At 39.3% G+C, this 12,456-nt stretch overlaps 2 protein-coding genes and 1 long non-coding RNA gene across 4 annotated transcripts; 1 reads left to right on the forward strand and 2 right to left on the reverse strand.

Annotated features, from left to right (window-relative positions):
- On the forward strand, positions 1,761–5,981 carry LOC109722491 (protein PLASTID MOVEMENT IMPAIRED 1-RELATED 1-like). Its single transcript, XM_020250571.1, is given in 5 exon segments — positions 1,761–2,029; positions 2,107–4,021; positions 4,553–4,700; positions 4,702–5,047; positions 5,050–5,981. Coding segments are annotated over 5 exon segments (3,030 nt in total). The 5' UTR covers positions 1,761–1,926; the 3' UTR covers positions 5,568–5,981.
- Positions 4,274–4,992, reverse strand: LOC109722492. Its single transcript, XR_002219494.1, has 2 exons — positions 4,889–4,992; positions 4,274–4,783 (listed from the first exon to the last, which is right to left on the reverse strand). It is a non-coding gene; the product is annotated as an uncharacterized LOC109722492 (long non-coding RNA).
- LOC109722013 (probable WRKY transcription factor 75) lies at positions 7,140–8,961 on the reverse strand. Of its 2 annotated transcripts, none has more exons than XM_020249854.1 (3): positions 8,217–8,961; positions 7,997–8,140; positions 7,140–7,674 (listed from the first exon to the last, which is right to left on the reverse strand). In XM_020249854.1, exons 1-3 carry the CDS (start codon positions 8,432–8,434, stop codon positions 7,482–7,484), a joined length of 555 nt encoding a protein of 184 aa, XP_020105443.1. In that variant the 5' UTR covers positions 8,435–8,961; the 3' UTR covers positions 7,140–7,481. The 2 variants fall into 2 exon arrangements, with proteins under 2 accessions (XP_020105443.1, XP_020105444.1); XM_020249855.1 differs by having other exon boundaries at positions 8,223–8,954.

The raw sequence follows: 12,456 nt of genomic DNA on the forward strand, positions 1-12,456 counted from the left end.
TATCTTTTTATTATTGATTCCACTAATTTTTTTTCATTAAATCAGTAACAAAATTAAAATTAAAAGATACTAAAATAAATATTCGATAAATCTAGGTGGGGTATCTAAAGTTTTTTGTATATAATTTAACGAAATATTAACGGAGAAGCTGACGAAAAGATAAAAATGAAACCACGGGACCCTAACTTGATATACTTTAAACCACATGATACTAAAGTGAGAAAGTGCGAAACCACAGGCGTAGCATTTGAAGTTTACCCTTAGGGTGCGTTTGGTTCGCGCTATCTTTTAAAGATTCCTACTAATCCAATGGGAATAAAAAAATATGACGATGTTTGGCTAAACGCACTAAGTAATCTAGTTGGTAATATTAGATTCACTTGGGAATAAAATTCACCCCAAAGTACTAATCTCATTCCCTTAAGGGAGGGTGGGTATCCTCATATTAATGGATTGGAATAATCATAATATGTCTAATCTCTTTCTTTCTTCTTACCCGCCGGCTAATTAATATATTTTTTTTTTACACTCTAACCTTATTTCTTTCTCTAAACTTATTTTTCTCTCTAAAATTTAACATTTTTTTCTCTCTCTAAACTAAGCTTTCTCTCTCTCTCTCTTTCTAAAATTTCAACTCTCTCACTCCCTCTAGTTTCGACTATATTTTTCTTTCTATTTTTTTAATTATGCTCTCTCTCTCTAACTTATACTCTCTCTCCTTTTTTCTAAAAAGATGTTGAAACTTTTGGTAACATTATCTAAAATTAATTAAATAAATAAATTAATTAATTGTATATTTTTTGTAATATTAAATAACATGGCTAATTAATATTACCGTGCANTTAATTGTATATTTTTTGTAATATTAAATAACATGGCTAATTAATATTACCGTGCAAACCAAATACAGAAATTTCATATTCTTAGTAATAGGATGAATAGAAATAAAATTCTCGGATATCTTTTATTCCTAGTAATCTTTCATAATGCGAACCAAACGTACCCTTAAATTTAAGTATAATATATTTTAAAATTTGGTAAAGATAAATGATTGTTGTTGGGTTCTGATTTTATGGTTCAAGTTTGGGTTTTGAGTTAGCTTCATTAACTATTCAGTGGGTGTAATGTTTCAGGGATAGTTTTTTCACTATTCGGTGGTGGAACCCGCAAACTTTTTCTGCCATGCATCGGCATGGAGTAGCGGCTCGAGCATCATGGCCCTACGTCGAAAGTCATACATTTGGACATGGCTATTTTATAAATTGCGTCATTGCAAAAGTATTATACTTTAGAAATTATGGAATGATAAAATATATATTATTTTGTCAACCTATGATTTACAATTTTACCATTCTATATTTGTAAATATAATATTTTGCTATTCTCTTTAAGCATATTTTTTTTTTTAAGAGATAGATAGTATGCTACCCGCTTTGTTTATTTTATTTAAAAATAAATTTAGCTGAAAATATAAATCAATTAGGATTCAAACTTAGAGTTTTAATTATCAACCATCAAACCTTTTGCCACTTGCGCTAGGAACGACCGGTCTCAAATCATATATGATCACTACACAAATATGCTAAAGCAGCTAAACCAAAAAAAAAAAAAAAAAGGAATTAAACCTGGCGTTAAGCGGTTACGTAAAGGCTTAACCGCTTAAACTGTAGCCGCGTGATAAGTAAGTAAGAAGACGACGAGAATCAATTTATTAATTTGTTTAGACAATGTTGGCACGTTTCGAATCTCTACACATTTTTGCAACCACTCTAGTCTCTAACCCCTACACATTTATTTATTTATTTATTTATTGGTAACGCTTTATTAATCTCGGTTAATCCGTATTTCCATGGAAGGGAGAGAGGGAGAACCCCGGAACGGAAGTCCACTTCCTTGCTCTAATTCGCCTCTTCGTGTGACGGTCACATGAGCTCCTCTGTTGGCGGCAGTCCACTTCGGCGGAGAGCCTTGTCGGAGAGGTCGCTCTCCGCCATGGCCGACGACGACGAAGACGAAGACGACGACGACGACGCCGGAGACGGCACCACCACCACCACCACCTCTTCCTCTACACCACCCCCTCCCACACCCACACCAACACCACCCACGCCGGAGACGGCCGTTTCCTCCGCGACATCCAAACCCTAAGCAGAGCCCTCTCCCTCGTCCCCCGCCGCTCCTCCGGCGAGGTCGCCTGCCCCAGGCCCAAGCCCTCGTCCTCGAAGAAGCCCTCGCCGTGGAGGAGGTCCCTCAAGGCGCTCTCCCACATCGGCCAACGCCGCCTCGAGTGCGTCTTCTCCCTCCGCGTCCACTCCGTCGACGGCGTCCCCGCGGCGCTCCACGGCGCCGCCCTCGCCGTCCGGTGGCGCCGCGCCTCCTCCTCCGCCGCCGCCGCCGCCGCCGCCGACGACGACGACGACGACGACGCCGGGGCGACGAGCCCCGTCCGCGCCGTGGGCGGCGCCGCCGAGTTCGAGGAAACCCTAACGCACCGGTGCTCCGTGTACTACACCCGGGGCGGCGGGCCCCGGCGCCGCGCGGCGCACTACGAGCCTCGCCTGTTCGTGATCCGCACCGCGGTGGTGGGGTCCCCGGAGGTGGACCTCGGGAGGCACCGGGTGGACCTGGCGCGGCTGCTGCCGCTCACCGCAGAGGAAATGGTGGAGGAGGAGAAGACGACGGGGAGGTGGAGCACTAGCCTCCGCCTATCCGGAGCGGCGAGGGGCGCAATGCTCGATGTCAGCCTAGGATTCTCGATCCTCAAGGACGGCGCCGCCGCCGATCCGATTGCGGAGAAGAAGATCTCCGAGGTCTTATATGAAAAGGCCGGGGGATCGAATTGGCCCGGTCAGATGAATGATTCGATTGGAAGCAATGATCAACGGCATTCGACGGACAATGTGAAGAAGGTGCTCCATGAGATCCCGCGCAGCTCGAAGTCCGGTGCGCCTCTCGAGCCGGAAGATGAGAATTCTTGTGGCGGCAGCAGTGATCATGAGGCACAAAGTCAGCTCGGCGAGGTGGCCAAGTTGAAGTCGAGACACTACACATTGTCAGAGCTGCTCAAGGGATGTTCGGAGGAGGACGGGTGCGACGAAACAAAGTATACCGTGATCGAGCAGGGAGTCGAGGTTAGTTCGATGGATCGAATTGGCGGATCTAGCACGGCAGACCAAGTTGTCGAAGAGGATCAAATGGCGAAAGAGACGGAATCCGCTTTTGTTGCCCTCTCAGTTCAAGGATCAGAGGACACATTAGAATCTCCGAAAATTGAAGAGAACTTGACTGATCCGCAGAGCTATGTTGGTCGCAGGTCTAATCGTGATTCTGCAATCTTGCGCATGTTAGGTATAGATGAAAGCTCATCGGAATTGAGCTCCGATAGTGATCCCGACTCACCAAGGGAGCAATTGTGGAAGCAATTCAAGAAGGAAGCTTTGGCCTCCAGCAACAGTATCCTTCGTCGTGATTTCGGTGAGGAAATGGTATCACAGGATTATGATTGTTCTTCAATCATTCATGAAACTGAGTCAGAGCTTAATCAAGCTGTAAATAACAAGTCCAATGCAGAGATGGTGGAGGATGAAGAAGTCGAAACTTTGATGCGTGACCGGGGATTAAACGAAACATCCTTCCAATATTCTCCACCTAGTGACAGCAGAAGCGGATTTGGTAGCCCAATTGCTATCCCATCCGAGAAAACTTTAGAATTGCCGCCGATTGGCGAAGGATCGGGTCCATCTGTTCGGACAAAGGGTGGGGGATTTTTACGGTCGATGGATCCATCCCTTTTCGAGAATGCAAAGAATAACGGGAGCTTAATCATGCAGGTTTCCTGTCCAATTGTAGTTCCCGCAGAAATGGGCACAGGGGTTGTCGAAATACTGCAGCATTTCGCATCAATGGGAATTGAGAGGCTATCGGTGCAAGTGAGCAAGCTTATACCGCTGGAAGATATTACGGGGACAACAATGCGGCAAATAGCCCCGGAAGCTGCTCCTTCTCTGGAGGCAAGTCAGAGGTCTGACAGGTTTTTCTTGTTCAGATTTTTCTTTTCTCTCAAAATTCGATTTTTTTGGTCAAATTTTAGGAAACAGCCCTGTTCCTATTTCAGGACTATGTTCCCCAACATTTTTCCTGTTGTTTTAACTTTCATTTCAAATATAAGCCCTATATTTTAGGAGGACTGTCGAATTTAAAAAGAAAACTTGATGAAAATGAGTTGGCAGGTAATTTTGTTTACAGACAATTGAAATAATTCACATGAGTTGAATAAAATGTTCAAGAAGAAGCTCTCAATTAGATAGGTTTTAAGTTTCTGTTCGAATTCAACATTTGTTCTAAAATTTTGTATCATTGGAGGCAAAAGCAACTGTAAACAAAGAAAAGAGACAAGCAAAGAAAAAAAAAAAGAAGAAAAAACCAAGTTCCATATTCCTGCAATCCAAATGTATGTGGTGGTTTTTGTAATTTAGCTCCCCTTCGGCATATCGCTTCCTCTATCACATTGTCTGAAATTCCTTCTTCCTCTTCTTTTTTGTTTCTTATGCAGGCATAATTTGCTGCAACATCAAATTCCAGATGCACTGTCAGAGGCCATTCCACATGCCTCTGGTAAGAGCAGAAAAGATAAAGGCTCGGCTTTCAGTTTGTCGAGCGATAAGGAGATGGCTTCTGAATATGTTTCATTAGAGAATACAATCTCCGTTGGCAATGACCAAGATCGAGACCCTTTCCCTCGAAGGCCTTAGAATACAATCCGGCATGACAGGCGAAGAGGCACCTTCCAACATAAGTGCTCAATCTATTAGTGAAGTTCCAGCTTTGGATGGGACACAGGCCAGAAGCAAATTCTCTATAAGTTTAGAGGGAGCAGCTGCTGGCTTACATCTTTCAGATGTTAAAGATAACGGAGACAATGTTGACGGGTTGATCGGATTGTCTTTAACTTTAGATGAGTGTATTAGGCTTGATTCCGGAATTGTCGATGAAGAAGATCAGAGTAGTGATCGAACTTCAAATATTCTTGCAGCCCATCATGCTAATTCTGACTACTAAATGAAGTCGCGAAAGGGGCTAAGAAAGGAGGGAAGAGATCTAGCAGAAGGTGGGGCTTGCTGGGTAATAATTTTTCTGTTTCTTTGATGGTTCGGTTTCATGATCCTTTACATAACTACGAGGCGGTTGGAATGCCCATGCTTGGTCTAGTTCAAGTGGAGCGTGTTTCGGTGAAAGGAAATAGTGAACAAGATGAGAAGGATGCTCAAGCTGGCGCAAAAGCATTGGCAAATAAGGACAAGATTGTGGACGAAAATTCGATTCCTCCATTTAAAATTACAGAAGTTCACGTCACGGTTTTAAAGACTGAATACTGTAGGAGAAAATTATGGGGTAATCCTACGCAGCTGCAATCGGGGTCTAGGTGGCTAATTGCTACTGGGATCGGTAAGAGCAATAAGCGTCCTTTAATGAAATCAAAGGCCATTAAAAAGCCTTCTGAAGTGAGCTCGACGATGCAGACAGGAGATACTCTTTGGAGCATTTCTTTGCGTGTTAGCAGATCTTAGTCCTTGTGTATACGTAATACCAATATCATCTTTCCGAATGAAACTATTATGTTGTGCAAAAGCAGAGGGAAGAAGAAAAATGTAACCTATCAGTACTTCACAGCCCTATGTTAAAATGGACCAGTTTGATTGTCACGTCCAAAGGACCAGGCATGAGTGCAACTGTTCTTTCAAGGCTAAGATGGTTGGATCTAGAGCAGATTTTTTTTTTTTTTTTTTTTTTTTTTTGTAAAGAAATGTTTATGTTCTTGCATTTTTGCTTGTTTGAAACATAATTCCATTTCTATACCTGTTATTATTCTCGCTCACGACCGATGTGTATAGTGTGTATAATGAAGAGTAGCTTATTTTATTTGTATAGGATGACACTTCTAATACAACTTGTCTTGTAAGAGGGTTTTTCCTTTTCTCTAATTTTTAGATCAAATTCTCTTTTGTATTCGATAAACGATGAAGAATTGCAATTCCTGTTATATGTTATGTTAGTTGCTCTAATTATGCAAGAACTAAATGGCGAAGCAAAAGATATTTTGGCATTGTTCGTATTAGAGAAATAGAGAATTCAACATTTTTTTTTTTTGGGTAATAGTTCTTTACTAATTTGCGCAAATTCAACTGTTATTGTCATCTCATCTCATGTGATGACTTTTGAATTTTCTTTATATTAGTAAAGTAGACAAGACTAAGTTTTGACATAGTTCCTGTCTCCACAATATATAATGGAAGTTGATGTGTTAAAGGAGAAGCCAAATTGCTCTATGAAATACGGAAAACCAACTTGTGTGGAATATCTCGCGCATATCTGTATACAAATAAGAAGCTTATGCACAATAGTAGTTCTTTTTTGGTTTCTTTCTCTCTTTTTTTTTTGTTTCTTGAATATATATAGCATTTTATTCTTATTATTTATGTTTGGCTATATTCATTTAAAGTTGCATAATTTGTGGCAAAGCCAATGGTATCCGGTCCTTGGCCTCATAACTAGCAATAGATGAAGAAAATGTTATTACTAATTATGCAATAAGTAGAAAGAATAGCTTTAATCTTTTCAGTTTTGTAATAACGAAATGATTTATACCTAAATTGTTGTTGTAGGAGTTCATTTCCTTTCGTGATGGCGAAACAAAGTCATTCTCATGCATTCTTGAGTTTTCAGAGTACAGATAGTACCAGCTTTTTGAGAACTCATCATACTCTAATCTTTAACTCATTGTCCTTCTTGTTGCTGTTTTTTTTTAAACAAAGAAAATAATACTAATCCATTCTTCTTAGTCAACAAGAGATTCAAAGCATCAAAGTACCCAATAAAATAAGAAAAGAAAGAGTAGTTTGATTAACACTTTGCTTGGTAGCAGGGTAATTGTACCTTCATTTGGATGTGCAATGGCAGTGCCTATTGGTGCGCCTGAGAAAAGAAGAAGATCACTGACTAAGTTCAAACCAATTTGCGTGATCGGAATTAGATAGATAACCTTTGTGAGGAAGAGCAAAGCAAAGAATCTTTTCTATATCTCTCTTTGCATATGCAAATATGTATAATGAAATTCAAGAAAAAACTCTGGAGGTAGCTGCTAAAAAGCGACATGAAAGGAAAAGTATATTAACAGCTAAACTGATAGAGTTACTTATAGCATCCTTTTCACATCTACTGGATGGTGCTGTTCCTTTTCGTTAGTTCAACAGAAAATTGACAAATAGTTATTATGAAAGACCAGAATTTCAGTTGTTCGGAGTATGATAAGATGCACGGTGGGCATACAGAATACGAGGGAAACTGATATATTCTTAATTTCTTCTCTCAGGTGAGATCCACCATCTTCAAATCGGTTGCTACCGGAGACATCAATTGCATTCGCAAGCACGGCCTCGACAACGCACTGGCTTCGGTGCAGGAGAACATTCTCCGAGCTCTCTTCAGACGTGGCTTTCTTGAAAACAATTCGCCAAAGTGTCTTTCCCGGAAGCTTCATAATCAGCTGAGGCAGGTAAAAGAGCATGATGGTTATGTACTCCCTCGTAGGTGGTTATCACGTAACGCGAGTCCTCTTTTTCTCTCTGCACTCTTTTCTTGACATTGCATCCGTCGCTTGAGCAGCGATAGTAGTTCCTGCGATCCATTTCATCCATATGCTGTTGATGATGGTTTTATCATGCGAATACCCAAGAAATAAAACTTAATTGTGTATTCAATTTTATCTGGATATATCATGCATATAGAGTCTATTCTGCATATACAATCTTTCTCTCAAAAAAAAAAAATGATATGATTTCGTTGTTCTACTCATGGCTTTTTGTTTGCCGGAGAAAAAGAGACTAACATGAACTTTGATAACATACACCGACTTGCCGTTGCTTCGCTTTGTTTTGCTCGCTTTCCGGTCGCCTAACTAAATATGGTCTTATTAGTTGAAAGATATGAGCTTCATTACCTGGGATTGGGACTGTTCTTCACCATCTTCTTCCCGTACTTCCTCCACTTGTATCCATCATCCAACACCTCAAGCTCCGACTTAGTTTTGAATGCAACCTTCATTCTACCGCCCTTCGAAGAGCTCGCTCTCGCACTCTGACTCCTGCAAACAAATCGTATGTTAAAAAAAATCGTATAAGCGCAAGCAATGGTTTCGAAGATAAGGTCTCGAACCGAACACTTGCTTGCTGCAATCACCACCAGAAGTTCTGCTCGCTTCGCTGCTGTTCTCTTGCAGGACAACATGACTCTGCTCCCAAAATGGGGGCTGATCGCGAGCCGAGGTCTCTTCTCGCGGATGTTCACCGAAGGTGAGGAAGTCCATGATCTCGAAAGACATGTCGTCGGGGTGATCATTCTCCGAGGAATTCGATGATAATAAGGAATACGAAGACATTGCAAGGAATCCCCAACTCCTATTAGCTAGCCAAAACTGCTGCACAAAAATTACAGAAGCTTCCCAATTTCTGGGAATTTATGGGGGCTAACTTGAGCTGGTGCGATGACTTTAAGTGGACTTGAAGAGTTGAGGCTTGAATTCCAGGTACTCCTTTTTCTTTTCTTTTTTTCATTTTTTGCTTTTCTCACTACCAATCAATTGCATTGTAATGTGAACTGAATGAACATTAGTAGCACCTGGTGCGTAGACTAGTAGTACACTGCAGTCCTTTTCTCAGCTGCGAGTAACTCATTGCCTGCACACTGCATACCACGTCGGCCGTGGTTCAGATTCATCGTCACCTGATGATCGATCATCGTGAATTGTTTCTCTCCAATATCAGATCACAGAGCGCGCGAATTGTGGTTTAAGAAAAGCTGCGACTCACCAGTTGGTGAGATCGTAAGTCTCTCCGCCGTGGCCTACGAAAGGAGCCGGCGAAAGCGAAAGGTTTTTGGCTCTTTATGGTTTGTGTGGTAGTCTCTTTTGCGTAAATGTATATGTTAGAAATGCCGAGAGGTTCCCATGAAGTGGACACAGATAAGTTTGCGGTCTTTCATTCAACTTCGGTCTCTACGGTGATGACTTTGACCTGTGTGAAGTCTTTCGTGGCAATAGATAGGACAGAGTGCCGTGTTTCGGCTTTCAATTAATGCTAGAGAAAACTTAGTGCCGTGCTGTGGCGTCAAGTTTTCTGCATCTCCTGAGTCAATTCCATCTGAGAACGACTCCGACGCCTTCACCGGGCAAAGGAGGGATTAATTAAATGCTTAAGTAATGTTGTGTGCACTGACACTTTTTATAACTGTTTGTAGATAAGATGTATGGTGGTACCGATCATAATCAAAAGAATCGATAAAAATTTGTTTTTTTAGAAGAGAAAATTGAGCAAAAATGAACATTTTAAAAAGAGAAAATTTTAGCTCCTTATATGTATATAGATGTTGGGTTTATGGAGGTATCAACGTTTTATATGTTGGGTTTAGTTGGTTGTTGACTCTAGTCTAGGCTCACCTAATAAAGTTTGGGGACAAATTAAGTTTATTGTACATAAATCAAACCATATGTGCCATGCTCGCTTGATCTAAATTAACAGTAACACATTTAATACTAATTATTAATTATCCTTCATACTAATTAAGTAACCTAGATATATATTCAAGGTGCGTGCACTTCATTTCATTTTCCCTTTCTGCTAGCGCAGTTGATAAAGAAGGCTTTCTGCGTCAGCCTATAATTTAATTCATGTTTTTATTACCATTCGAGTGCACTCGTACTCGTTATTACTTATAAAAGTATAAGGAGTGGGGAGAAAAAAATTATTTGAATGAAAACCATTGGAAAATGACGTTGCTCAATTTGAATTTTATGCAACCAAACTTGATACTTCAGGTTCATTGTGGGATAGGAATGGTGAGTCATGGGGGTCCATCGATACCCCTTATGCGAAGTAATGCAATGCACACCACAAAGAATCTGATGGGTTGATGTTGCAACCAATGCCATCACCAAACACACACCATGCATTAACATCTCTCTCGCCCTTTGCATATTATAGAACTGTTATATTCTTATGCGTATGAAGTTCTTCATACTTAAAAGTTATTATTTTTTAATGATAGATTTTTTGAATGTATGATTCATACCGTTAAAATGATCTAAAGTGTTTGAAGTATGTAAAAGTCGAATCTCGCTACTATCTGAATTTATAATAAAGTTTATTGGGTGGGTATAAAATGAACAGTGAAATTTAAATAATTTTCTACAAATAGGGGTATAGAAGTTTTAAATTCAAGGTTGGAGTTATCAATCTTGGTTTATATAGTGAATAAAAATATTTTATCAAAAATTCAACCAATCATTATTCTTCTATACTGTTAATTGAAAAATATCTTATACTGTCCGCTAAAAATGTCACTTTTGAGGCTTTTAATCGTAAAAGATATTATGTCTAAAGATATATGATTTGGTTTCTAGATAAATATTTTAAATTGTATTTAATAGTATGGATCGTCCATTTAAAAGTTTTATCACAAAAAATGACTTAGGAATATAAAAACGATTATTATACTCATAATAGTATAGCAGTCAAATTCTATAAAATTCTACCAACCTTACGGTGGTCGATAATATAATTTCCCTACTAATATATTCCCCTGTGGGTTTTCCATATAAAAGTTGTGTCAAATTTGTTAGGGAAAAAAAATAGGCCAAAAAACTCAGCAGATTGAATTTTAAAGAAGGAATTTTTTTTTTATTAGGGTAAAGAAGAATGCTTAAAATGTGGATCTTTTACCTTCACAACCCCTTCGGAGAATATTGGTCTCTTTCCTTACATATTGATTCATCACAAATCTTGCATTTAATGACCGACCGTCCTTAGAGCAAGTGGCAAAGAGCTTAGTGGTTGGTATCCGAGACCCAAGTTCGAATCCTAGTTGATTCACATTTTCAGTTAAGTTTATTTCTAAATGAAATAAACGAAGCGGGTAGTGTGCTATCTATCTCTCAAAAAAAAAAAAAAAAATCTTGCATCTAATGGGGTGCAATGCACATATGTGCTTTTTTAAGCAAAAGTTTTACACTTAACATCTAAAAAAATCTTTCTGAAAGGAAAAGTGATGCATATTTTTTAAGAAAATTATTAAACTTTGCAAAATTCTTGTGAAAAATGAGAAAGGGTGGTTTAACTGTACAAAACCAGAGGCACATGAGAGCAGGAAAAATTGTGGTGTTTTGTCTCATTTCCTGTTAAGTAAAAAACAAAAGATCACTGTCACAATTACGGGAAGAGAATGATTTGACAAAACCCTTGATTAATTAAATATCTAATAATAAAAAATTTAATTTAAAGCACAAAATACAAGCACACATTGGATACTCCTAATCCTAGCATCTCATAGTTGTAATCCAAAACTCTTACAAGAAATACATATTTTGGATTACATAGAAAGATGCAATAAATATAATTAAATTGTTGCTAACGGAGCGAATTCACATCAAAGAAGGTCACCAACTATATTTCATACACCAAATATATATACCACCAACTATGAAGTTATAGCTGCCTCTTTTTTTTTTTCTTTTTAGAAAAAAATAGTATGCTTCTTATTTTATTCATTAGAAAAATAAATTCGGCTGCAGAAATGAAACTGCAAGATCTCAAAACAGGATAGAGAAAAGCAAAAAATCCAAAACAAAGAAACAGAAAAAAAAAAAAAAAAAAAAAAAAAACCTATGAGGCCGTAAGGGCCCAAATAGAAAAAGAGAGAAAGAAAAAGAGAGCCACTACTCACATTTAGCCCGATTGAATCAGCGCTTATAATTTTTTTTTTTTTTGAGAGAGAAAGGTAGAACGGAAAGGAGAGCCACCGCACACATTTAGTCCGATTGAATCAGTGTTTATAATGTTTTTTTTTTTTTTTTAGAGAAAGACAGCATGCTACCCGCTTTGATTATTTTTTTAGAAATAAATTTAGCTGAAAATGTGAATCAATTATGATTCGAATTTGAGATCTCAAATACGAATCACCAAATTCTTTGCCACTTATATTTGGAACGGTCGGTCGGCGCTTGCAATGTTGGTCTCATAACCCCCTAATGGTTGAAATATCACTCCAAATTCTTGTCGGATCGTTGGCGCTAATCATTAATTTCAAAAGCTCGAGCTGTTAGAAATACGCAACCAATTTACTTAAAGCGTACAGAAACAGCGCCCACAGATCTCGATTTGACTCAGCCTATTTGGCCTCACGCCACTTCGAACATGACTCAGCCCAATCCAGCCTCATGTCATTTCGAATATGACTCGGTCCACATAGCCTCCGGCCACAAGACAGGATGCTGGCCTATTTAAGCCAACAATTCTAACTACATTACGACCCTTCTTCTGGAAAATCTTACTATTCCTCTCAAGTCAAAGTCGTCTACGGCTAAAGTAGTTAGCTCTCCTCTCCTTTGGGGGCTTTTCCTGTCTGAAA

Source organism: Ananas comosus, linkage group 16, assembly GCF_001540865.1.
Source record: "Ananas comosus cultivar F153 linkage group 16, ASM154086v1, whole genome shotgun sequence".
NCBI lineage: Eukaryota > Viridiplantae > Streptophyta > Magnoliopsida > Poales > Bromeliaceae > Ananas > Ananas comosus.

Coding starts and splice junctions, on each gene's coding strand:
- LOC109722013 (XM_020249854.1), bottom strand. CDS start 8,434: ATGTCTTCGTATTCCTTATTATCATCGAATTCCTCGGAGAATGATCAC. Junction 8,141..8,216: donor GGTGATTGCAGCAAGCAAGT/GTTCGGTTCGAG, acceptor ATTTGTTTGCAG/GAGTCAGAGTGCGAGAGCGA. Junction 7,675..7,996: donor AAGAACAGTCCCAATCCCAG/GTAATGAAGCTC, acceptor AATGGATCGCAG/GAACTACTATCGCTGCTCAA.